The sequence below is a fragment of the Hemitrygon akajei genome, chromosome 4 (assembly GCF_048418815.1).
Source record: "Hemitrygon akajei chromosome 4, sHemAka1.3, whole genome shotgun sequence".
Taxonomy (NCBI): domain Eukaryota; kingdom Metazoa; phylum Chordata; class Chondrichthyes; order Myliobatiformes; family Dasyatidae; genus Hemitrygon; species Hemitrygon akajei.
In genome coordinates this window covers 142,798,861-142,826,512 of record NC_133127.1, presented here as the reverse complement: position 1 = coordinate 142,826,512, position 27,652 = coordinate 142,798,861, and the positions used below count along the sequence as shown (strand labels likewise).

Sequence of the window (27,652 nt, the reverse complement as noted above, 5' to 3'; positions counted from 1 at the left end):
GGGTTTTCCAGCCGGATACAGGTATCGATTATATCTGACGTTTCGATTACAAACTCTGCCATCTTCATCGGGCATCACCCTGATGAAGATGGTGGAGTTTGTCATTGGAACATCACTTATAATCTCTACCTGCTACCTGGCTAGAAGCCTGCGAAGAGTTTATTCATAATATATGCACTAGATCCCTTTTGACTTCCATAACTTTAGCAATTTATCTCCTCCACAACTGAAGTCACAGACCTGTAGTGTTTGTACACCCAAGGCACCCAACAGTCGTTCACCCTTCCTGCATGGTATGACTTTCACAACTTAGAACAAAAGTAGCAAGTGCACCGGAACCCCATCACTTCCATGTTCTTCCCAAAGTATCTGGACTTGGATATGTACTGCCATTCCTCACTGCATCTACACTGAAATTCTTTTGCCCAATGCCTAAAGCAAAGTGGATGTACTTTTGATTCATGAACTGCAAGGCTTCCAGAAAGTAGGTCATTGATATTTTCACACAGGCGATAAACACTGATTCTGCCAGTGACACCCATCTTTCACGTTGGAATAAATAAATAAATAATGTCCCATTCTATCACTGAATCCCTCTCTATAATTTTATGTATATCGTCAAAGAGAACTTACTTTAATTTTCTATGATCATAGTTCATTTTATTAATGATTTAAACAATGCATCATGTAAGGAATATCACATGAAATCAACATCTGACTGTTGTACTTCTGATCTGCTACGGACAGGCAATGGTTTGCACCATTAGCACTCAGTCATTACCCTTATATTTTATAATTTTATTAGGAATATTCTCAAATTATGACTACATTAACAATTACACAATACTTCTTCACTGCACATTTCCATATTAGCATTAAGTCTGAATAGAGAAGTAACTGGTACAGTACCTGTATTTCGGGAACGATGGGACCTTTCTCTGGGCAGGCCCCTGCAAATGCAGTCAATGGTGCAGGTGAGACGATTGGATTGGGACGAGCAAAATTGCTGAGGTCGCAGCTGGGGATCTCATTCTCTTCATGCTTCATAATGACAGTGTCCATGACAAAGAAGCGGTCCCATGGCAGCCAGAGAGTATGCTCCTGAGTGATGAATGGAGAGCGCTCAAAGTGTATCGTGACCGAAACCCCTCCATTAGTCATCAAATCAAAGCTAGTATTTGGAGGACAGAACAAGACATTTTGTTTTCAAAAGAAGGTCTACTTTGTATAAAACAACACGACAGGTGTAATTTTCCAACTTTGTTCTGTCATCAGGCAAGGATTACCAATGCAGAAGACACCATGTGAACGATTGTTTAACCATCAGTTTAAATAGACTGAAACTATTACAGAAATTTCTGATCAGGTGAGGGGCCTGCCAGGATTGCAAAGTTGGAAAATTAACCACAACAGCATCTGCCAGCTTCTTGACAGCTTAAACCTTGGAAAGGATGCATCAGGTAAAGGTCAAGCTTGTTGATCAAGAGGCAGACACCTCAAATGGATTAATAGTCACACACTTGTATTAAGCTGATCCGTTGGCAAAACAAACCCATTTTGCAGTGAATCACTCAATAAAAGCAGCGAGTGCACTCAGAAAAAATTACTGAAACATTTATCTTTCAAAGGTTTGTCTCAAAATATTATACTGAATTTAAAAGTCCAGTCATCCATGCTCACCACAGCTCGAGTATATCATATATTAGATGTGAATATATCACACACAGTTTGAAATCTCATTTTAATTTTCATGAACTTTCTTTGTTTATCATGCTATCTTAGCTGTTGACTGAAGTGCAGTCAGCTGCTTTCTTTCATCAGCTTCAACACCCCCCTCTCAGCCAGCATTATGTACGGTGTCAATCACTTGGTCTCACACTGTTGCAGACTTCCTCATCTCACCCCGTCTCTACGGTGTATTACACACTGATTTCTGATTTATATCAGATCTGATGAAAGGCTGACTTTGTTTCTCCCTCCATTGATGCCATCTGAACTGCTGAGAATTTCCAGTATTTTCTCGGTAATTTTCCTTGCTTTCTTTGTGAGAGAATGAGAAACATGTGCCTGGAGCTGGAGGAAGCAGGGCAAGTGCTTATTGAATACGTTGCTTCAATATTCACCAGTGAGGGGGACCTTGACAAATGTGAAGACATCATAGAACTGTCTATTATGCTTGAACATGTTGACATTAAGAAAGAGGATGAGCTGGAACTTTTGACACACATTAGAATAGATAAGGCCCCAGAGCCAGATGGGATATACCCTAGTTTGTTATTAGATGTGAGCAAAGAGGCTGCTGCATCTTTGGCAATGATCTTTGAGTCCTTAATAATTCAACAGTAGTTGGCCTCATTAACAATGAAGAAGGGACAGTGTACAGAGAGGAGGTAGAGTGGCTTGTAGAACGATGCGAGCACAATAACTTGAATCTCAATGTGGACAAGACCAAAGAGATGACTCTGGACTTCAGGAGGGTTCGGGTTAGCTACTGCTTTCTGCACATAAATGGCTTTGTGTAGAGAGAATTAGGAGTACCAAGTTTCTGAGAGTGCACATAATATACAATCTCACTTAGTTCCTCAACACCACTTCTTCAGCCAAGAAGGCACTGCAGTGCCTCCACTTCCACTTGAGATGAGTGAGAATTCCTCCCATCTGTCTCCCTCTGCCACTCTAACCAATTTTGTACAAGGGCATCATTAAGAGTGTCCTGACCACCTGCACCACCGTCTGGTATGGCAATTGCACGGCATCTGACTGTAAGACCTACAAAGAATTTTGAAGACTACTGAGAGGAACATTGGGATCTCTTTTTGACTCATCCAAGATATTTAACAGCAACACTGTGTAGGCAGGGCCCTTGGCATTTACTTGTATACCAACTCCCTCATCTTCAGCCCTAACAGTCTGGTTCCCACCCTCCAACCAATTTAGTCCCAACAAACTTGCCTGCAAGGATACTGGTCTCCCTTGGGTTCACGTGCAGCCCTTCCTTTTCGTACAGGTGATACCTTCCTCAGAAGAGATCCCAATGTTCCAGGAATCTGAAATCCAGCCCCCTGCACCACTTCCTCAGACACTCATTCATCTGTATTATCATCCTATTTCTGCTCTGACTAGCACGTGGCACTGGACATAATCCAGAGATTACTACCTCAGAGATGCTGCCCTAACTCTCTATACTCACTGCGTTGGCCGTTGGTGCCAATGTGCACCGTGACCTCTGGCAGCTCACCCTCCCTCTTGAGAATCTTCTGCAGCCACTCAGAAGCATCCCAGACCCGAGCATCTGGGAGGGAACACCCCACCCTGGTGTCATTTTGCAGCTATGTAATCTCCTGTGCGTTACCCGAACTATCGAGTCTCTTAACACTACTACAGTGCCTGAAGTTACCTTTCCCTGCTGAGCCTCCGAACCGGCAACAGTGTGACCGGCCTGATTGTTCATCCCCCCTCCCCCACCCACGCAGCATCCAATACTTGTTGCTGTGGTGAATGGCCTGCACTGGCTGCTTACTCCCGTTACTTCTGCTGGTAGTCACCCATCTACCCTCTGAAGCTTGCACTCTGAATGTGACCACCTCAGTAAAAGTCAGTCTTTTAACCAGCTCAGTCTTTCACTTCTTACCTGGGGATTTGGGTGCTATTGACAAAAAGATGAGCACAGTGCTCATTATGGGTAGCATCAGGTCATCTTGAACTGACATGCAGATCATCGAAAGGAGTTGGGAAACTGCACTTATCACTAACTTCAGATCCTCATGACCTTTCACCTTGCACCTTTTGCTGCTGGGGGGTTGGAATATAAGCTCACACAACACACTGCATGTTTTTTCATAACATTCTGACCTTTGACACAAAATAAGCTTCATACCTGCCATCCTGCCGGCTGATGGTGTAACCATAGTGGGGATTGTTGACAAAGCTGATATTAACACCAACCAAGGGGGTACCGTCTGCTGTTTCTACTTGGCCTCGTATCACACATGTATGGCTGTAAGCATCAACAATAACACATTGAAATTGAATACTAACAACTGCCTATGTGTATTACTAAACATTTATGACTTACAAGCATTCTGATCATGAAGAAAACAGACATCCTTCAAGTTCTCCTGCAGATGGTGTTGTCCTGTCTGTATTTGTCCTAACTAGAATTACGTTGAATACTTGAGAGAAAACTCAGGGATAAACCTTTAAATGTTTTGCGAATACATTTACTGTTGTCTAGGCCCACCCCTTGTACAGGGATACAAATGGATTACAGAAACATTGATGAACTCCAACCATGAAGACAGGAGTTCATCAGTGGGAGTTAAGGGCGCAAGAAGAAGAAGGAATGCATTTACTGCTGCCTTTTATGTATTCTCCTCTAAACAAATAATTTAGCGTGTTTCTGTTACACTTAGATGCCCCAGATAATAAAGTGCATTAGTACAGAGGTATTCTTTACACATATCGAAGATAAATATATCCAAATGTGCATTCACTGTATTAATATCAGCTGACAATACAGACAAAACAATTACAACTTTTATTTACAGAGGATGTCCTCCCATCACTGCATAAGACATGGGTGGACTTCAGCAAAAATATTACTAAAAGACTGATGAATATTTTCCTGATAATAAATTGAATTGACTTTATTTCTTACACCCTTCACATACATGAGGGGTAAAAATCTTTATGTTATGTCTCCATCTAAATATGCCATGTGCAATCATAGAAATTTATTATAATTTACAATAACTAGAATGGTCAATGTAATATAGAGTACACTCAAATCAGCATGAATTCATCAGTCTGATGGCCTGGTAGAAGAAGCTGTCCCGGAGCCTGTTGATAATACAAGACAAAGATCTTCAAATAACTCACCCTGTTTTATGAGTAAATTTTGTACTGGTGTGTTATCTTGTATCATTTGGAAAATAGCATCTATTTGACACATATGGCTTCCAGCTTATTAGATCTTGCAAGGTTGTATTATTCACCTAAGTAGCAATCTATTTTCAGCAGAAACTTGGACCTTCTTGATAAATGCCTTTTGCATTGAAGGTGTTAACTGTTCCACATTGTTAATACTTCCATTGTCACTCTAGTCTAAAATATGGTGGTGTCAATAAAAGAAAAAATAAAAGCGAGCTTGTGAACCTTGTCAATCACTGCCGAGACAGCCTTTTGCATTCTATCCAATTGTGAAACCAAGCAAGAAGTGTCAGTACAGGATGAGAAGAAGATTTGAAATATATATGTTTATAATAATGGACAAAGGTTATAACCAATTTACAACATAACCAAGTTATTACTCTGAAAATTGAGATATAAATGTTGCAGGGGGGAATATCATTGTTCTTTTCCTATTCATTTACAGGGTGGCCAAGGCAAGCATTTACCACCCTTTCCTAATCGCCCTTATGTCACATCACTCAGTATTTCAACAAATGAGAATCTAACACTTCGATATTTTCATCCAGGTTGGTGCTAACTCATTTGTTTCACATTCCCATTTTATATTTCATATTTTCTTTTGTAAATTGTCATTCATTATACTAAGCTTCAACCACAGCTCAGCTGATGGTTCTGCTGTTTATCTTTTCTGTTCTGCTTCCCATAGTCAATATTGTTTTTATACTATGAAAACCAACAATGTTGATGGTAAAACAAGTGTAGTTTAACCAAAATTCTAAATTAAAGCAAGACCATCTTCCTGCTTTTTATTCCATACCTCATAATGTCAGCTCAGTGTTTTGTACTTTTTATGACCTCACCAATATGCATCAATATCTTGAAGGATTCTTAGATCTCTTTTATCCTTTCCATCAAAGGTATGAGAGCATACCTCATGCCTTCTACCAACTGATCTCAAGCTACGTGAGAATTAGTTTGCCATGTATTTATCCATTTTGAAAGTCTACCTACCCTATCTTTGCTTTGGTATGACTCCTCACACTTTTGATATCATACATTCAATTCCAGATAAATACACATAGATAGTGGGTTCAGCAAAGATATCTGAAGGACACCTTCTGTTGGTCTGAGAAATTTTACTGAAGGCCTGCTGAACATTGCTGCATCCTTGCACCACTGCATTGCCTTGAATAATACCTCTGCAGTTCTTCAACAGGTTCTGTAAGATTGATTAAAATTGACCTTCTGTTTAGAAATCCAGAATTATACTTTTATTTTCTCTGTTTGCCTTATTATCTAATTTCTTTAAAACAACTCCAATGTGCTTCTTACCACAGATGTTAAGATAACTTTGTCTGGATTAACTTCACCTTTTTTCACTGACAGGATTATTCTGACTGAATCAGAATCAGTATCAGGTTTATTATCACTGATTCATGCCATTTTTTATTATGTGTTAGCAGCAGAGTGTAAAAATTACTATGTTACAATAAAGAATTAATTAATTAATTAATAGTACAAAGAGGAATAGTAAGGTGGTGTTCATGGACTGTTCAAAAAATTAATGGCAGAGGGGAAGCTATTTCTAAAACATTGAGTTTGGGTCTTCAGGCTCCAGTAGCTCCTCTGTGAAGACAGTGATGAGAAGAGGGCATGTTTTAGATCGTGGGGGTCACCATCTTGAGGAACTACCTTTTGAAGATTCCTTTGGAAGACTGCTTGCCAGTTCTCTAGGACCACCCTTTCTCCTATTGAAAATTTATGTAGAGGTGCTACTGTATTGGCTCTCTCCTGCATAGTTTCTTGACATAGTCACTGTTTCAATTCACCATTTTATTTTCTTTTTACTTATTTGCTGCAAATATCCCTTTTGACTTCGTCCACTATGTTGGCTTTCCCAAGAGACATCATAAGATAATAGAAATCGAATCATGCAATTGTATAGCACACAACGGGCCCTTTCAGTCTACATCAGCCATGCCAATCGTGATGTCTATCCACGCTAATCCCATTACAATGCATAATCAAAACTACCTAATGTATCACCGGCCACCAGCCTATCCGCCATCAAGGACATATATATAGAAAGGAGTCAGAAAAGACCAGCAATGTCATGAAGGATCCCTTTCACCCTGCTCATGGACTGTTCGTCTCACTCTCATTGGGGAGGAGGCTATGTAGTATCCACATCAGGAATACAAGACTCAAAATCAGTTACTTTCCTGAAGCAAAGTTCAAAGTAAATTTATTATCAAAGTACATATATGTCACCATATACAGCCCTGAGATTTGTTCACTTCTGGGGATGCTCAGTAAAACCAAGAAACACAATAGAGTCATTGAAACACCGCACCCAACAAGATGGACAACCAATGTATAAAGGGCAACAAACAGTGCAAATATTAAAGATAAAATAACAATAAATATTGAGAACGTGAGATGTAAAGTACCGTAGATTCCGGATTATAAGCCGCTACTTTTTTCCCACATTTTGAACAGCTTTGAACTCTGCGGCCTATAATCCAGAGCGGCTAATACATGGTTTTTTTTTCATGCCGCCTCGTAAACATTTTGCCTCGTAACAGTAGACCAATAAAATTGATGAGTAGTTCACAGAGGTCCAATGAAATTGTACGATAAATCAAGCGCACTTTCACAATTAAATTATTGTAAATCAGTCATTTGTACTCACCCTCATCAACATGGAAAATACTCGAAGCAAGACCCGAGCGCGTCAGACCCGATTAGACCCGATCGCAATGCGCAAGCGTCAGACCCGATTAGACCCGAGCGCATTGCGCAAGCGTCAGACCCGATTAGACCCGATCGCAATGCGCAAGCGTCAGACCCGATTAGACCCGAGCGCATTGCGCAAGCGCGTCAGACCCGATTAGACCCGATCGCATTGCGCAAGCGTGTCAGACCCGATTAGACCCGATCGCAATGCGCAAGCGTCAGACCCGATTAGACCCGATCGCATTGCGCAAGCGTGTCAGACCCGATTAGACCCGATCGCAATGCGCAAGCGTCAGACCCGATTAGACCCGATCGCATTGCGCAAGCGTCAGACCCGATTAGACCCGATCGCATTGCGCAAGCGTGTCAGACCCGATTAGACCCGATCGCAATGCGCAAGCGTCAGACCCGATTAGACCCGATCGCAATGCGCAAGCGTCAGACCCGATTAGACCCGATCGCATTGCGCAAGCGTCAGACCCGATTAGACCCGATCGAAAACGCTGCTTTTAAGTTAAAGTCGATCAATAACTTTTCCTGGTAGGCTGCAATATATATATTTTTACCAGTCGCTAGGAGATATTGGAATGTTGTTCGTGCTGTTCAGTAAAAAAGTATATGCAACGTAATTTGTGTTACCGATACGTATGTATATTTAAAAGTAGCGGTGCGGCCTAAAATCCGGTGCGGCCTTTACAATTAAAAAATTGATTTTATTTCTAAAATTAGAGCCTGCGGCTAATAATCAGGTGCGCTCTGTAGTCCGGAATCTACGGTACTTGAAAGTGAGTCCATTGGCTTTGGGGACAGTTTAGTGACGGGACAAGTGAAGCTGAGGTGTTAGCCAGATAGTTGAGAGGTAATAAATGTTTCTGAACCGGATGGTGTTTGTCCTGAGACTCCTGTACCACATTCCTGATGGCAGCAGTGAGGAGAGAGCCTGTCCTAGGTGGTAAGACATAGCAGTAAGGCTGATCAATACCTCCACCCACTAACCAACCCCACCACACCCCCCACCACCACTACTTTATCACTTCCTGTCAGAGTCACCTTTGTACAGACACTCTTGTACCTAGCATCACTTTATGGATATACATAAGAATTAATCTATGTATATAAGCTATGTATTTATATTGATTGTGATTTTTTAAGCTGAATTGGATCCAGAGTAAAAATCATTTCATTTTCCTTACACTTGTGTGCTGGAAATGACACAAGTAACATTAAACAGTGTTGAATCTTGAATCAAGTCCATATCACTCTATGCCTTTCCTATCCAAGTACCTTTCCAAATGCCTTTTAAAGAACATTTTTTACTGTTTCCGTCTCTACCGGATCCTTGTTCTACGTACCCAGCACCTGCTGTGTGAAACACTTTCAAAATTCTCTCCCCTTACCGCAAGTCTGTGCTCTCTAATTTTCGACTTGCCTACCCTGGAGAAAAAGATACTCACTATCTATCCTACTTGTGTTCTTCATAATTGTGTAAACCTTGTAAGGTCACTCCTCAGCCTCCTACGTTCCAGTGAGAACATTTCCAGCCAATCCAATCTCTCTCTCTCACTACAGCCCTCTGTTCTAGGCAACATTATGTCAATGACTTCTGCAGTCTCTCTATTGCTACCACATCCTTCCTGTAGTATGGCAACCTGAACTGTACACAGTATTTGAGAAATGGTCTAATGCTTTGAACATCTGCAACCTGATGTCCCAGTGAAAGCTATATATTCAGTGCTTCTGCTGTTTTGCTACCTTGTCACCGTCACCTCTTGATGGTATTCTCTTTAGTTTCACTTTACAGTTGCCGCACATGACAGCAGTCCTCAAACAGCATTTCTCTCTGAGGGAGGCTACTGGCTTTCCTTGACAGCTTCATTTTATGACTGAAAGGTCAACTGAGCAGAAGGTTCAAGCTTTACTTCAGCATTTTATTGCCCAACTGGCTATGTTAACTAGTTTCTTTGTCATATCAGTCCACTCCAATCTTTATTCCTCTGCTTCACAACATTTCAGGAATTCTTTTTTTACATTTTGACTCAGTACAGGTATTTTTAATATTGCTTTCCTAGTCTGCTTCCTGTGCATTCCCTCCAGCAGTATTAAAAATAACCAAATCATATAACAACCAGATTTCCTTTTGAATTCAAGCATTTTTCAACTAGAAGAGTTGAACTTTGACTTACTTTATCAGAACTGTAACTTGTTGCACTCTGAAAGCCCAGTGAAGTTGATGCAAAATCACCTCACTAACATGATGCAACCAACGTGATAGCATTCATTCATTTAGTAACCAGCTCAAAATGAGTAGCCTATACTCATCAAAGCAGGCGGGGCAGAAGAGAAGCCCCCGATTCAAAATGTTAATAGGCTGATTCATTGCTTTTCATTACTATCAATAGTAAAGAGTTAGCTTTAGTACTGCAAATGCTAAACAAGAATTCCAGAAACCAGACTCCTGTTTGCTTCTTTGCCTTTCAAGCTATCTACTTAACTTGTAAGTTTCGATTCACGTTGAATTGTAATTGCAAAGGTAGCAGCATATCTCGCTCATAGCATCATGTGAAGACTGAGCTCCAGCGGACTACTTGACTGAGGCAGGAGTGTCATAGCTATACATATTTGATTTGACGTGTATTTTACTGAGCATCAAACCCTGGATAATGTAGAGTTGTGGAATCCACAGATCCAGCTAAGGGCTATTGTGTCAGACAGAGGTTAATGCTTGAAAGTCCATAGAAATAGGGTAAAAATAGTGCTCTCCAAAGTCATGAGAGAAATGGTAAATGTTCGCAAAAGGAATCACACAAAATGTGGATCAGGGATAGTACCGTGAAGACTTCTTAGTTGATGGCAAAGAGTTATACTCTGCATTTGGAAAAAAAGGGTGCACAATGTGAATTAGAACATCACTTCCACAAGTATTTACAATGACGATTGAAAGACCATGGAGTGGACATAATGAGCCCTGGAAGGGCAGAGATGGAGTCAGATTCAGAGTATTAAACGACACAATATAGCTAATGCCAATCAGGCTGATTCTGTGCAAGAGTACTTGTTCAATGTATTTATGAGGAGATGCTAGTGCTATGGCAACTTGAGTTGGAAGTGATGCATTATATACTGCACTAATGGAGGCAGTACAGTTAAAATCAATAATTTTGTGCTATTGACAAGATTATTCTGAAGATGACAGCTGATCCTCTGTCTCAATGACACATTGCTGCTCTCTTCCCATACCTTTGATGATTTTTTTATTCAGCAACATAGCCTCCATAACCTACTGTGGTGAAAAAAATCTCAAAATCTAACCACCCAAAGCTTAAAACAAATACCTCTTCACCTCCCTCATAAATGCTTTACCCCAAATGCTGAGCCTGTGACCTGGTTGTAGATACTGATAGCCAGTGGAAATATTTTTCTGGCATCCAGCCTGTTGGACACTGTCAGATTATGTATGCTTCAGTGAAATCTACTCTAATTCTATTAAACTGGATTTTTAAAATTGTTACACAAGGATACCTAGATTTTCTAATCCATCAGCAGTTAATTAATAATCTGCCTTATTTATTTGGCTATCAAAATGGATAACTTCACATTTACGCACTTCCTATGTATTTGCTGACTAACTCAACTTGTCCAAATCACCTTGAAGCCTTTTAGTTTCCTCCTCATATTTGCTTTAATTTTTCACAACTAACCTCTTACGTGGGACTTTATAAAAGCGTTAGGCTACAGTCGGTCAACGATCAGAACAATTATAAAGGATAACAGATAAAGTGAGAATAATGGAGCATGTGAAACGCCCTGCCTCGACGAAAGCTACAATTATTACTAAGCAACGGAGCCATTTAATTATTGGAATACATACGTTTCTTAAGTGTTTTATATGCATAGAAAGGTAAAATATATACTATATACTAAGACAAACGTTTGACGAACTGATGCTAAATAATACTGGATGCACTTGTTCTGACTTATGTACAAATCCGACTTAAAGACGGACTCAGGAACGGAACTCATACATAACCCGGGGACTGCCTGTATAATATGGAGGTGGGGGGGGTGGGGGTTACTGCGCTCCCTGTCCTGGGTACCTTAGGGCACCATGTCCCATAGACAGATAGAGGAGCATGGTAACTATCTCCAAAGTTCAAAGTTCATAGTAAAATTTATTATTGGGGAACAAACATGTCACCACATACAACCCTGAGATTCTTTTTCTTGTGGGCATACTAAGCAAATGTATAGAACGGTAACTGTAAACAGGATCAATGAACAACAAACTGTGCAAATGCAAATATAAATACATTGCAATAAATAATGAGTATGAAATAACAAGATAAAGGGCTATTAAGTGAGACCTTGGGTTGTGGGAACACTAGAAATAGAATGAGTGTAGTTATCCCCTTTTGTTTAAGAGCCTGATGGTTGAGGGGTAGTAACTATTCTTGAAGGTGGTGCTGCGAGTCCTGGGGCACCTGTACCTTCTATCTGATGGCGGCAGTGATAAAAGAGCATATGGGTGGATGCTGCTTTTCTATAGCAATGTTTCATGTAGATGTGGTTAATGGTCGGGAGGGGGTTTTACTCGTGATGCCAAATCCAATACCTTGAGCAGGACCGCCACTCAACGGCATTGGTGCTCCCCTACTAGGCTGCAATACCATACCCTACACTTCTATATCTTATTGTTGACCTGCACTGCACTATCTCTGCAACTGCAATACTTTATTCTGCATTCCGTTCTTGTTTCCCCTTGTACTGCCTCAATGCACTGTAGTAATGAAACTACCTTAATGGTAGCATGCAAAACAAAACTTATCACTCTACCTCAGTGACAATAATAAACAAATTTACTAACTTATATTCAAAAGGCAAACCTATCCAAGATAGACTACATTATTTTGGATGGTGGTTCCTATCCCAGAGTAGGTTATTATTTAGGTAGGATTGTTCTTTGTGCATGATTTGGGCCTGTGGCATATTTTATTCAAACCAAATAGGTATGACACTGGAATATCCTTCCTCCCTGGTCTCCATCAAAATTAGCATGGGTCCCACATGGATGAATTCAGGATTTATTTTCCCCAACTTCTGGGCAACAGCACAAGTTTGTGTGTCATTCACTATTCATTGTATTAATAATTATATCACTACATGTGGACATGGAGAGGATGATTCCTGTAGCGGGGAAGTCCAGGACCAGAGGGCACAGCCTCAGAATAGAACAACACCCCCTTTAGAACAGTGAAGAGGAGAACTTTCTTTAGCTGGGGGTTAATCTGTGGAATTCATTGCTACAGATGGCTGTGAAGGCCAAGTCATTGGGTATATTGAAAGCAGAGGTTGACAGGTTCTTGATTAGTAAGGGTACCAAAGGTTATGGAGAGAGGGCAGGAGAATAGGGTTAAAAGAGCGAATAAATCAGCTATGATGAAATGGTGGTGCAGACTTGAAAGGCCGAATGGCCTAATTCTGCTCCTATGTCTTAGATAGGAGTAGAATTATATCAGAAAGTCTTATATCAGGGGTATGAACTTTTTTGAGAGTGTGTGCCCAAATTGGCAATAATCTTCTAAAATAGTTCTCCAGCACACTACAGCACACAATTTTGAGCAGAGATGATCATGATAATCATTCTGTATCTTTTTGTTATGGGTGGGGTCTAAAGAATGAAGGTGCGGCACTGAATGCCATTTACCAACAAAATTTTGTGCATGATGCCATAGGGGTGCAGCACCCCCACACAAGATGATTGCAGTGAATGGCCAGAAATTTGTTTGCAGCAATCAGCTGCTTCACCCTGAGTCAATTATTAAATACTGTATCTTGATTATACTAAAAGCAGGGCTATAAATAGGATAAGTATTTGAATGGATGGATTGAACAGAATTAACTTGATTGCAGAAACAGTCAGCTGATATTTTTACAGCGCACAGTAAACAGGGTTGTGAATACAAATGTTTCTGTTGTGTTGGAAGTGAATACCAACATGCAATGGTAGGCATAAACAAAGATCAGACATTACTGGCCGTGGTATTTTCTGTCTGGGTAGATTTTAGTGAAAAGAACATAATGCCAAAGGTTTATCATAAAATATTTCTGTTATCTTCTGACTAAAATTATTAAGCGATAGGGAAGTGTGATTCCTGAAATAAAGAGTGCTGAATGTTGTATCTGAATAAACTTGCATTTCTTCTGCCGGGAGGAAAAGGATCAATAATACACTGAAAGCTGACTAGAGTGTTCCAGCTCTTCATTATAGTGATAAGAATTTTGAAAAAATATTTCTTGGATCTTCCTTTTTAACTGAGTCAACACTGATCATGTATGTTGGCACATTTGCTTGATCTGGCATGCAGCTAAAATGGGATACAGTAATTAAGTTTTCTGTGTAGTTAAAACCCAGCTAGTAAGAATAATGTACTCTTGAAAGGACGTACAGTACTGTGCAGAGTCTTAGGCACAGATATATAGCTAGGGTGCCTAAGACTGCATGGTACCGTAGTAATTTTGTGTATTGCACTGTACTGCTGCAAAAAGAAAACAAATTTCCTGACATAAATGAATGATGACAAACCTGATTCCAATATGGATTTCTGATTAAGGAAGGGGGCAGGGAGAGGGAAATCATGGCTGGGAAAACGAGAAGGGAGCGGGAAGCACCAAAGAGACATTCTGTAATCATTATCAATAAACCAGTTGCTTGGAATCAAATGAACTTGCCTGCCGCAGGACTGGCCGTGTCTATAGCTACGCCACCATCCCCACCCCTGACACTGCTTCTCTGTCATCTGTCCCACACCCCTCCCGTGGTGCTCCACCCTCACCATTCCCAACATTCTTTGCTCCCACCAGATTGACAAACTAGCTCTATGCTCCACATTGACAAACACAGTACTGTGTAAAAGTCTTATGAACCCTAGCTAAATATATGTGATCTTTGCACAGTACTGCATAAACAGAAAATGCTGGAAGCATTTGGTAGATAGCATCTTTAGAAAGAGGAATACAGTTAATGTTTCAAGTCAAAGGCTCTTGTACATACATAGCTAGTCTGGTGAGAATTTGTCCAGGGACAGTTCTTTGTGTGAGATGTGGGGACTCTGGGAGACCTCCAGTCTTCTGATAACTACATTTGCATGGTGCATCCAGCTGCAGCTCCTTAGAGACTGTATTATGCAATTGCAGCTGCAGTTCGATGACCTTTGGCTCATAGAGGAGAAAGAGAAATAGATAGGAGTCACAGATAGGCAGACACCCTTAAGATGCAGGAGGCAAATAGCTGAAAGGAGAGGAAAAGGGATTTGGCAGCCAGTGCAGAGTATCCCTGTGGCTGCTCCCTCAATACTAAGCATACTGCTTTGGATACCATTGGGAGGGGACAACCAGCTGGGGGTAGCTGCAGCAACTGGGTCTCTGGCATTGTCTGGCTCTATGTCTCAGAAGGGAATGGGGAGAAGAGGAATGCAGTGGAGAAACTGAATTTCTTAGTTACGAGCTGACAGGTGATTCTATGGACATGGATAGAGACACCTGGATGGTATCTTGCCTTCTAGGTGCCAGGGTCAAGATCAGGTCCACAGCATTCTAAATGGGGAGGGTGAGCAGCCGGAAGTCATGGTACATATTGGTACCAACAATACACAGTAGGTCCTGAAGAAAGAATATAGGGAGTTAGGTAGAAAGTTAAAAAGCAGAAACTCCAGGAGATAGTTATCATAATACGATAGAATTCACCCCGCAGGTTCAGAAGGATAAGATAAAGCGAGATATATTTGACTTACAGTGGAGAAAAGGGACTTACAGACAAGAGAAAGGAACAGGCTAAAGTTAATTGGAAGGGGACAACAGCAGGAATAATGGCAGAAGTGCAATGGATAGAGTTTCTAGGAGAAATCTAGAATGTGCAGGATAGCTACATCCTAAAGATAAAGAAGTATTCTAAATGCAGAATGAGGCAGCTGGGGCTAACAAAGGAATCAAAGACAGTATAAAAGCAAAAGAGAGGACATGTAATATAGCAAAAATCAGTGCAAAATTAGAGGCTTGGGAAGCTTTTAGAAACTAACTGAAGGCAACTAAGAAAACGATAAGAAGATAAAAGATGAAATATGAAGGTAAGCTAGCTAATAATATAAAAGAGGATACCAAGAATATTGTCAGATCTCTAAAGAGTAAAAGAAAGGCAAGAGAAAGGCTGGAGAGGTAGTAATAGGGGACAAAGAAATGGTGGACAAACTTTGTAGGTATTTTGCATTGGTCTTCACTGCAAAAGATTCTAGAAGTATTTCAGAAATCTGGGCAAGTTAGGAGATAAAAGTAAGTGTAATTGTTAATACTATGGAGAACGTGCTTGGGAAGCTGAAAGGTCTGAAGGTAGATTAAGTCACCTATACCTGATGGACTACACCCCAGGGTTCTGATAGAAGTAGCTGAAGAAAATTAAAAGACATTAGTGATGATCTTACAAGAGCAATAGATTCAAACTGGTTCTGGAGGACTGGAAATTTGCAAATATCACTGCACTCTTTAAGAAAGGAAGGAGGTAGAAAAAAAAGAAAATTATAGGCCAGTTAGCCTGACTTCTGTTGTTTGGAAGATGTTGGTATCCATTACACTGATTTTGCTTCCTGAATACCTTTAGGTGTATCTTACATATTTTGGGCTATTGATCAGGAAAATCAGCATGAAATTTCCCTATCACACAACATTTTTTGAAATCACTTATGTTTATTATTTCAATTCATAATTCAAGTCAATTAAAACGTTGCCTACAATGTAAGCTGGAAAGTTTCCTATCTTGTCCAGGCATGCTTAGACAGCACGGCTGCTGCATGGCAGGACAGGTTTTAGTAATAATTATTAGGTTCAGGACTGTAAGGATAGAATTTTCTATCACCAGGTACAAAAATTTCTATGAAGGATTTTGATATTTGAGATAGATACTTCCCAGAATAACTGATGCCAAGATTAAGGAAAGTATTTTTGTTGGCCCACAAATCAAACAGGTCATCAATGACAGGCAATTTGAAGAATTTGTAGTGCGACCGGAGAAAATCACATGGAAGGCATTCAAGGAAGCTGTTGAAATTTTTCTCGGCATCTACAGAGCACCAAACTACATGCAGCTGATTGAAAGCATGTTTCAAGTATATAAAACCATGAAATGCAACATGTCACTAAAGATTCATTTTCTGCATTCCCATTTAGACTTCTTCCCTGCAAATCTTGGTGCTGTTAATGATGAGCATGGTGAAAGGTTTCACCAGGCCATTGCGATCATGGAGAAAAGATACCATCAAAGCTGGCGAATATTGTTGGACACTTAAGTGAGAAGCCTTAGACACTGAGTACAAATGAAAATTGTTAACAAAAATGTTTTTAACTTAGTTGAACTATTGCAAAGCATCAGCACCATTATGCAATTAAACATATTATACTCAATAAAAGTTAATTTGTTGTTTCTCCAAATTCCTACGTGATACAAGTAGTCTGAAATTATATTTATGTTCATCTTCAAGCAGTCTATCATAAACAAAAAAAATTCTGAGGAAGCAACACTTTTGAAAAAATTTGTTGTCCAGTGTTTATTAAGGATGAGGTTTCGGGGTGCTTGGAGGCACATGACAAAATAGGCCAAAGTCAGCATGGTTTCTTTAAGGTAATTCTTGCCTGAGAAATCTGTTGGAATTCTTTGAGGAACTAACAGGCAGGATAGGTAAAAGAGAATCAATGGACATTGTTTACTTGGATTTTCAGAAGGCCTTTGACAAGGTGCCATACATGAGGCTGCTTGCCAAGATAAGAGCCCATGGTATTACAGGAAAGATAGTAGCATGGTTAGAAGATTTGCTGACTGACAGAAGGCTCAGTGTGAGAATGAAAGAGGCCTTTTCTGGTTGGCTGCCAGTGAATTGGCGCTGTTCTACAGGAGTCAGTTTTGGAACTGCTTCCTTTCATGTTATACGTCAATGATTTGGATGACGGCATTGATGGTTTTGTGGCCAAGTTTGCCGATGACATGAAGCTAGGTGGAGGGGCCGGTACTGTAGAGGATGCAGAGGGAGACTTCAGAAAAGCTGAGACATATTGGCAGAATGGGCAAAGAAGCGGCAGATGGAATATAGTGTAGGGAAATGTATAGTCACACTCTTTAGTAGAAGGAATAGAGACACAGACTATTTTTTAAATGGGGGAGAAAATACAAAAATCAGAGGTACAAGGTAAGCTTGGGAATCCTCATGCAAAATTCCTTCAAGGTTAACTTGCAGGTTGAGTCAATGTTAAAGAAGGCAAATGCAATGATAGATAGATAGATAGATAGATAGATAGATACTTTATTCATCCCCATGGGGAAATTCAACTTTTTTCCAATGTCCCATACACTTGTTGTAGCAAAACTAATTACATACAATACTTAACTCAGTAAAAAAAATATGATATGCATCTAAATCACTATCTCAAAAAGCATTAATAATAGCTTTTAAAAAGTTCTAAGTCCTGGCGGTAGAATTGTAAAGCCTAATGGCATTGGGGAGTATTGACCTCTTCATCCTGTCTGAGGAGCATTGCATCGATAGTAACCTGTCGCTGAAACTGCTTCTCTGTCTCTGGATGGTGCTATGTAGAGGATGTTCAGAGTTATCCATAATTGACCGTAGCCTACTCAGCGCCCTTCGCTCAGCTACCGATGTTAAACTCTCCAGTACTTTGCCCACGACAGAGCCCGCATTCCTTACCAGCTTATTAAGACGTGAGGCGTCCCTCTTCTTAAAGCTTCCTCCCCAACACGCCACCACAAAGAAGAGGGCGCTCTCCACAACTGACCTATAGAACATCTTCAGCATCTCACTACAGACATTGAATGACGCCAACCTTCTTAGGAAGTACAGTCGACTTTGTGCCTTCCTGCACAAGGCATCTGTGTTGGCAGTCCAGTCTAGCTTCTCGTCTAACTGTACTCCCAGATACTTGTAGCATTTATTATTAGCATTTATAAATGTTAGCATTTATTACAAGAGGGTTAGAATATAAGAACAAGGACGTGAAGCTGAGGTCTTACAAGGCATTGGAGACCACACTTATCGTATTATGAGCAGTTCTGGTCCCCTTATCTAAGAAAAGTCATGCCGGCATTGGAAAGGGTTCAGAGGAGATTCGCAAGAGTGATTCCAGGAATGAGGAGCGTTTGATGGCTTTGGGTCTGTACTGGCTGGAGTTCAGAAGAAATATATAGAAAGGCCTACCTAGACAGAGTTGATGTGGTAAGGATGTTTCCTGCTGTGGGTGAGTCTAGACCCAGAACAGAGGGATGCCCATTTAGAACAGAGACGAGAAGGAATTTCTTTAGCGAGAGGATAGTGAATCTGTGGAATTCATTGCTACGGATGGTAGTAGAGGCACTGGGTATATTAAAAAGCAGAGGCTGTTAGTCTAATTAGTCAGGGCATCAAAGATTATGGGGAGAAGATGGGAGAATAAGGTTGAGAGGGATAAATGAAATGGTGGAGCAGACTTGGACTGAATGGCCTAATTCTGCTCCCATGTCTTATGGTCTTGACTTGAACTGTATTTTCTCCCTCCAGAGATGCTGTCTGACTTGCTAAATACTTCCAGTGCTTTATGTTTTTTTTCATATTTCCAGAAAGTGCTTTTTTAAAACTATTACCTGTAAATCATTGGTTGCCTTTGGCTTTAATCCTCATCTGACCACATCATGAGTGTTAATGTCTTGCAGTGAACAACAAATTTCACATCATGTAAGTTACTGAGGATAATTCTGGTACTCAGTGCTACAACTTAATTTTGATTGTTGGCATTTTGTGGATTACTGTAAATATTTTCAATGTGAAGTTTCTTAAGCAAGAATGAAAACATGTGTAACTGGAATGAAGTTCCATATTCACTTTAAAGTTCCTTTATCTTTTTATGGTGATCTCTTATTTACACAGATCTTTGTCAATAATTTCATTCACACCCTCATTTCAAAGTGTGGACATCTTTCCAGTCACTAGTTGTGGTACTGCTTCCATGTTGATTTAATAAATATCTCACCATGAGCCTATTGATTTCAATTTGAAAGGATGTTTTAATTCTGACAAAAAGATGATAGGTTAATTTTGGAGAGAGTTTACATCATTTTATTGTGCTCAGTCATTTAAATACTGTAGACATTTCCAATGCATTCCAGCGGTGGCACTTGCATCATGTAGCCTATTCTTGCAAAACATGACTGAAATTTGTGCAAATTAGGCTGCATGATCCACAACTAACAAAAAAAAATCTTAAATCCTTATTTAAATTGACTTAATTTGCATTTGCCCTCAAAACTTTAATCTAACCTTGTTCACTAATAACACTGCCACAGGAGTTGCCAAACAATCATTATTTTGCTTATAACAGGTCCCTCAAGGGTTTATAAATGGCATGATATTCATGCAGTGTGTAATATTTAAGTTTAGCTTCTGTCAATTCTGGCATAAATTATTACTTCAGCAAACATTTTTGGAGATGTTGCCCACAGCAGTGTCTTAATGCCTTTGCTCAATTAGATCTGCAAATTTCTAACTCCCTTGGCAAATACATTTGCCCCGTTCAAAAAACAATTAACACTGTCTTCCAAGCATCTGGCATTCTGCAGGATAACTTGTCCTTACTGGAGGCAAGATCAACTTCTCACAATATATCAAATCCCTGGAAACCCAAGTTAATGCTAACTTAGTCAGTTTTGTTTCCTTCAGGAGACCTTGGCTAAAAGCAATTACATTACAAAAACAAGCTAACGCAACTACAAAGAATCCACCTGCCATCAATTCTTCCAAATATTTGCATAACGTTATCTGTGAGAAAAATGTGCAGAATCTTTACACTCAACTTAGTTCCTATGTCATAAGTCTTTTGTGTGAAGTCAATGCTCTGCTTACTAGATTTTCACTGAGAAATTTAAAAAATAACCCTATAATAAAAGGCTTGCATCAAAATACATGATTTTATATAGTTAGCTCCAAACCAGCTTAGATAATTTTTAATACATATGACTTCAATGAATGGTTTCATAAATTATATGAACATTCTGCTGTTACATGACTTTTCTTAGGAAACCTAGTGGTGATGAATCTTCAATGAATGAATCACCACAAAACAAAAAGGAGAAACTGTTTGTATTTATAAAACACCTATTCCAAATATCGAAACTTCCAATGTGAATTGCAATAAAATGTTGATTGAGGTTCAATATAGAAAATATGGTAGCTAATACGGTCTTACAAACTTAACGAAATAAGCAAGAAAATCATCTGATTTTGAGGACTGAATGAATAATAAATACTGTTCAGGATTTTAGAAGAAGTGCTCTGAGTTTTTCTGAAGAGAGCTGTGGTTATCTTATACATCTAACAGAAATGACAAACAACGCCTCAGTTTTGCCTTTTGAGGGATGCTATTTCTGCATTCCTGTGATACTCCGCTGAACTGCTAGCTTTGACTTTGTGCTCAAGTGACAAACATCCTTGATGTGGTACGGTGATACTACTCACAGAAATAGAGATAGTTATTAGTAGATTTAGGAAACAGAATAAAACACAAAATGAAGGAAATAATGAAGTGTACCAAGAGATGAGAAATAAATGAACACTGGAAGAAGATGATTATATTAAATTGTTGCATTTTGTGTTGAGTCTTGATGCCTGTAATATGTCTAGTCAGAAGATAAGGTGCTGTTCCTTGAGCTTATTTTGAGCTTTGTGTACATGGCCAAAGACAAAACTACCAGAGTGTGACTGGGATGGAGGAAATAAGTGATGAGTGATTGGCAGCTCAGGGTCACCCCTGCTGACTGACCAGAGGTGTTCTGAAAAGTGGTAATTGAATCTGAATTTGATTTCCCTAACGTGGAGGAGACTATATTGTGAGCAGACAGCAAATTTGCAGGGTGTATATGTACATTGCTGATTCACCTGTAAAATGTGTGTGGGGCCCTACTGGGGAAGTGGTAAAAAGGCAAGTACTGCACATCCCACTGTTGCACCAGAAATGACTGTGAGAAGGAACTGAAAATTTTAAAAAATCAATGGTAGAATTCTGAAATTAAAACGTAAGATCTCTAGAAATACTCAGTAGGTCACACAGCATTCTGTGGAGCGAGGGAAAAAAATCCTTATTTCAAGTTTATAGCATTTCATTAGAAATAGAAACAGAAAATGCTGGAAATTCTGTGGAGAGAGAACCTGGTTTTACGTTTCAGATCAGAGACCCTTCATCAGAATTGGAGATATGAGAAAACAATTATGTGTTTAAGTAGCAGAGAAGGAGAGGGATGGAGAGAACGACGGGAAGTTCTGAGAGGGGACGGACAGCAAAGTTGTCCAGGTGACCCAAAAACTGGTTTACAGATGAATGAGAGTGATTAGAGAGCGAGAACCTTGAGAGGTGGTTCCTTCATGTGCATATCTAATTCATTGGTTGCTGGAAATCTTAAACAAGAAATTGATGGAGGTACCAATGAATCATGAAACTTATGTGGAGAGAGAAAAACTCAATGAAGGGGATAATTCCTCTGTAATTCAGATTCCCAGCAAATTCTTTGAAAATGGATTGGGTGGAATCATTTTGTTCATTCCCTTCAATCTTCATTTGCCATTCACTCTGCCTTGACAACCACTCCTTCAAAGATTGGTCCCTTTTCTTCTGCCTCATCTTCCTCCCTTTCCCTACTAATAATCTGGATAAGATGGCATGATTAGTGAGTTTTCAGATGAGATCAAAATAGTAGACAATGAAGAAAGTTGTCTCAGAGTACAAGAGGATATTGATTAACTGGGAAAGTGGGCAAAGGAATGATAGATGGCTCTTAACTCACGCAAACTTCAAGGTACGCATTTGGAAAGTTAAACCAGGTGAACATCATACTCAGCAAGTGAATGGCAGGATCCTGTGGAGCATTGTACAAGAGGGAGACTTACAGGTACAAGGAAATAAGCTTTCTGAAAGTGGTTTCACGCATTGCCAGAGTGGTGATGAAGATCTATGACATGCTTGCCTTCTTTACTGAGGCACTGAATACATGAGTTGGGATGTCATGTTACAATTGTGTACAATTTTGCTTAGACCATGTTTAGAGTATTATTTGTACTTCTGGTCACCACGCTATAGGAAGGATGTGAGTAAGCTTGGGAGGGTGCAGAAAAGATTCACCAGAAAGTTGCCAGAACCTGAGGGCTTGAGGAGAGATTTGATAAGTGGCAATAATTTTCCCTGGAGTAAAGAAGGCTGAGGGGTGAATTTAGAGAGTTTATAATATCATGAGGGTCGTAGAATAAAGTGAATGGTAGCAGTATTTTTCCCAGGGTAGGGGAGTCTAAAATTAGAGAACACTGATTTAAAGTAAGAGGGATAGATTTCAGGAGGACCTGAAGAGCAAGGTTTTCACACAGGTAGTTATTTAGAATGAGCTGCCAAAGGAAGTGGTAGAGGTTGATACAAATTATAAAGTTTAAAAGACATTTAAACAGGTGTAAGGGAAGGAAAGGTTTAGGGAGATAAAGGCCAAATATAGGCAAATGGGAAAAGCTTAAGTAGGCACCGTGGTCAGTTTCAATGTGCTGCGCTGAAGAGTCTGGGCCCAAAACATGGATTGTTTATTAATTTCCATAGCTGCTGGCTAACCTGCTGAAGAAGAAGAGGAAAGCCCTTAACTCCGAGTGGAGTCATTGGCACGCCATTGTGACAGCATTTTTTTTAGCAGGCTTTTTCGTTTTTACGAGGTCCAGTTGCTAGCTTGACGCTCAACCCAGCATGGAAAGGAAGTGTGTAAGGGGGACAGATGGATTCAAACTAGGGAGCCTTCACTCCGAAGTCCAGTGCTGATGCCACTACACCACCAGCAGCTAACCTGCTGAGTTCCTCCAGAACTTTGTGTATGCTCTAGGGCCTGTTTTCATGCAGTATAACTTAATGACCCTCTGACTCTATATTTACTAAAAAAAAAGTTTTATCTCTAAATACTTCTTCAATTATGTTTATCTTTTCACAGAATCAGCCTGATTTATTGCCTGCTTCTAGGAGTTTGTGTTTTTTTCTTGTGTTTAGAATCTCTAGCTTTTTGCTTTTTGATATAAATGAGAAGGTACTGAAAACTGAAATGAGCTACTGCATTTAGGTTCATCGCAAGGCATTTATTTATTATAATTTACAAGCGTCCTTAAATTTATAGAGTGATAAGAGAGCGGGTCTACAAGAAAAGATATAGAATAGGATCATATATTACAAGTATGGGATGTTGCAAAGAGATCTCATTGAAGCAAATAAGTTTCTGAGAGTAATTGCCTCCACAGATTATGACAAGCCATTTTTCCTTCCCAGGGGTCTCTAACTCTGATTATAGAACTCAGGTCAAAGCATTGTGAATCTATGTAATCTCTGCTGGAGGGATGAGAATGCACATTTGTTGTGAACTGTTAAAACTATGATAGAACATATTTTGGACATGAAGAAAATCAAAAGATAAAGGTATTGTGTAGGAAGATGATTTTTCTATGATATTTCGGCTCTGACATCGTTGAATAATACATCCGGCTCCATGACTGTATAGTGTCTTATCTGCTCTAATTTCTCATGCTGCAGTAAAGTGTAACATACCATTGACATGTTGTCTAATTTATGACATACATCTTCTGTAGACTTTGACTGAAGAGCAACTACAGTTAATGCCTTTAGCATTACCCATAAGACCAAGGAGCAGAACTAGGCCATTTGGCCCATTGAGTCTGTTCTGTTTTTTTCATGGCTGTTCATCATGGCTGATCCATTTCCCTCTCAAACCCATTCTCCCCATAATCTTTCAAACCCTGTCTAATCAAGAACCTTACATACACCCAATGACCTAGCCTCCACTGCCACCTGTAGCAACAAATTCCACAGATTCACCACTCGCTGCCTAAAGAAATTCTTCCTCATCTCCTTTCTAAATGGACATCCCTCTATTCCGAGGCTGTGTTCTCTGGTCATAGACTCCCCCCCCCCCCCGCCCCCATTGGAAGCATCCTCTCCACATCCACTCTATCGAGGCCTTTCAATGTTTCAAAGATTTCGATGAGGGTATGAAAGAAGTTATTGACAAAGGCTGGTGTAAAAAAAGAGACCACCGTGACAGGATAAAGGAAATCTAAAGAGAACATGAAAGTTGGCCCTCATCATTCATGTTAACTGCTAAAGATCTTTGCAATCTTGCTTTGGAAACTTCATACCAACAACACTTAATTCACAAAAGAAGCAGCGAGGGAATTTAAGGCACAGCATTTTCATTCACAATCTGGGCAAAGGAAGGCTAAGCCCAGTGGATTATGGGTATATTTTTAAAAAATTCACTTGCTAGAAATTTGAAATGAAACAGAAATTGCTGTAAGGTCAGGTAGTGTGTGTGGGGTCAAGCACTTTCAGGTCGATCACCCTTCATCAGAATTATTTAAAAAAAAGACAAGAAGTTGCTACTTTGCCCAAGGATCATGGGTTTGTCATGTGCTGTAGTCACAGCACAGCTGTGAATGGAAAGATCTGGTGGAGGCTGAGTCCAAGACACATGCTTCAAAACAGAAGGCTGTACATCAGTCCATGACAAAGGCTAAAAGGGGTTATGTGAAAAGGAGAGCAGCACAGTTTGCAAATAGAAGAGACATAGTTAGGCTGTGAGACAGCGTGGAACTAAAGGTCAGAGAGTACTGAACTGCTACCAAAAGAGATCACGATCACTGAATTTATGACATTTAGTAATACGTCAAATACAGTACAGTAAATAATTTGTTATCGTTATTAAATTTATCACGTTTCTTTTGAAGTCTGCACAAACTATATTGCATTTTAATGTTTTGTAGTTTTACAGATGGAATAAGCCCATTTGAGGAAGGCAAATGCTATGTTAGCATTCATTTCAAGTAATCTAGAATACAAGAGCAAGGGATGTGATGCTGAGGCTTTATAAAGCACTGGTGAGGCCTCACCTTGAGTATTGTGTACAGTTTTGGGCCGCTCATCTTAGAAAAGATGTGATGGCATTAGAGAGGGTTCAGAGGAGGTTCACAAGGATGAATCTGGGAACGAAAAGGTTATCATACGAGGAACGTTTGATAGCTCTGGGTCTGTACTCACTGAAATTCAAAAGGACGAGTGGGGATCTCATTGAAACCTTGAATGGTGAAAGGCCTAGACAGAGTAGATGTGGAAAGGATGTTTCCCATGGTGGGAGAGTCTAGGACAAGAGGGCACAGCCTCAGGATAGAGGGGCTTCCATTCAAAACAGAGATGCGGAGAAATTTCTTTAGCCAGAGGGTGGTGAATTTGTGGAATCTGTTGCCACGTGCAGCCGTAGAGGCCAGGTCATTGGGTGTATTAAGACAGAGGTTGATAGGTTCTTGATTGGACATGGACATCAAAAGTTACAGGGGAGAAGGCCAGGAACTGGGGCTGAAAAGGGAAAAAAAAGGATCAGCCATGATTGAATGGCAGAGCAGAATTCTGCTCCTACGTCTTATGGTCTAAGTCATGGGGTTGATTTATTAACCCTACTCTTTTAGGGCCAGTAAGGCAGCATGGTGGTTAGTATAATGCTATTACTGTGTCAGCTGTAAGACTGAGGTTCAATTCCCACGGCTCTCTGTAAGGAGTGTGTGCATTCTCCCCTTGATATTGTGCTCTAGTTTCCTCCCAAATTCCAAAGTTAGTGAGTTGTGGGCAACTATGCTGGTGCCGAAAGCATGACAATGTTTATGGGCTGCCCAGCACAATCCTTGCTGACTGAATATGATGCAAATGATGCATTTCGTTGTACGTGTTGATGTACACGAGACAAATAAAGTTAATCTATAAAGCTGTGCAGCATAGCAACATGTCCTCCACTGTCAACCATCATGACAACTAACTCTGTCGGGTAACATAACTGGTGGGAGTGTACATAATTCACGATCACCGACACTGCATTGGGGCTTTACTTTAAAAAGCTGGTCTGATGTGATGATGTAATTACGTAAAGGGTTTTTAGCGCACTTTGCGTTCAATAACTGAGTTGTTACGGCTTTTCTGAAACATAAGTCGCCTCCGCTGTTTTATTTGTGAAATCCTACAGTGACCCTGATGCTCTAGGACGATTCCAGAGTTATTGAACCTGCTGGCCAATGTAGTCACTTTGAAACTACCAAAGTTTTGGGAGCAAAATGCCATTGCTTGGTTTGTACAACCACTTTGAGAATTCTTCACTGACATTTCTACGTAGTAGCGTCGCTCAGCAACTCTACGGCTGTGAGAGTGTTGAGTCCACTAGAACACAATAAACCGATCGCTGAAAACTCACCCTTTACAGACTTCTGGACTATCGGAGCCTGAGCGAACAAAATAGTTGCTGTCCCTGCTCGGCTCCGGCAATAGTAAGCCCTCCGAGCTAATGAACAACATGATGTCTCTCCTGGGAAACCACCATCCTTGTTTTATTTTTAAAGCACTCTTCATGCAGCAAATGCCTGATCCAGTTTGTTCGGCTCTTGCTAATGCACCCGTGATGGACCATAGGGGGCTTGCTATCAGTCTGCACTTAGCAGGCAGCAATGCACCATTCCTCCTCTTTTCTCTACCTCAATAAGCCCAGTCAGCAAGGCCCCAGTTATAAGGATTCCCACGTCTGCTAAGCATACAACACTGAACCTGTGCTTTTACCATGCTCGCTTTGGTCGGAATGCCTGGAAGTGCCGACCGCCTTACAGCTTCAACTGTGCCAGTGCATTGGGACATGAGAGGCCTGTGAACGCTATAGGTCCCAGGTGCCTGGGTTGTCTACTGTTCATTACAGAAAGCCTTTCAGGGCGACACTTCCTGTGTAACATGGGTGCTCAAGTGAGTGTGTTGTTGGCATCATCAATTGATGAGAAAGCAAAGAGCAACAAAACCTCGCCGGAGGCCCCCAGTGGCAGCAAGATCCAGACTTACCGGACACGACGGGCGACACTCTGCTTCAGTAGGC

The 27,652-nt window shown here is 40.4% G+C and overlaps 1 protein-coding gene across 3 annotated transcripts in view; it reads right to left on the bottom strand.

Moving 5' to 3' along the window:
* Positions 1–27,652, bottom strand: part of tenm4 (teneurin transmembrane protein 4) — a 2,228,071-nt gene that overhangs the window by 85,820 nt on the left and 2,114,599 nt on the right. For all 3 annotated transcript variants that reach the window (XM_073043455.1, XM_073043454.1, XM_073043453.1), the window contains 2 exons: positions 3,878–3,997; positions 910–1,171 (listed from right to left, as the gene is read on the bottom strand). In XM_073043455.1, the coding sequence (XP_072899556.1) occupies positions 910–1,171; positions 3,878–3,997 (382 nt within the window). The remainder of the gene's footprint in view (positions 1–909; positions 1,172–3,877; positions 3,998–27,652) is intronic.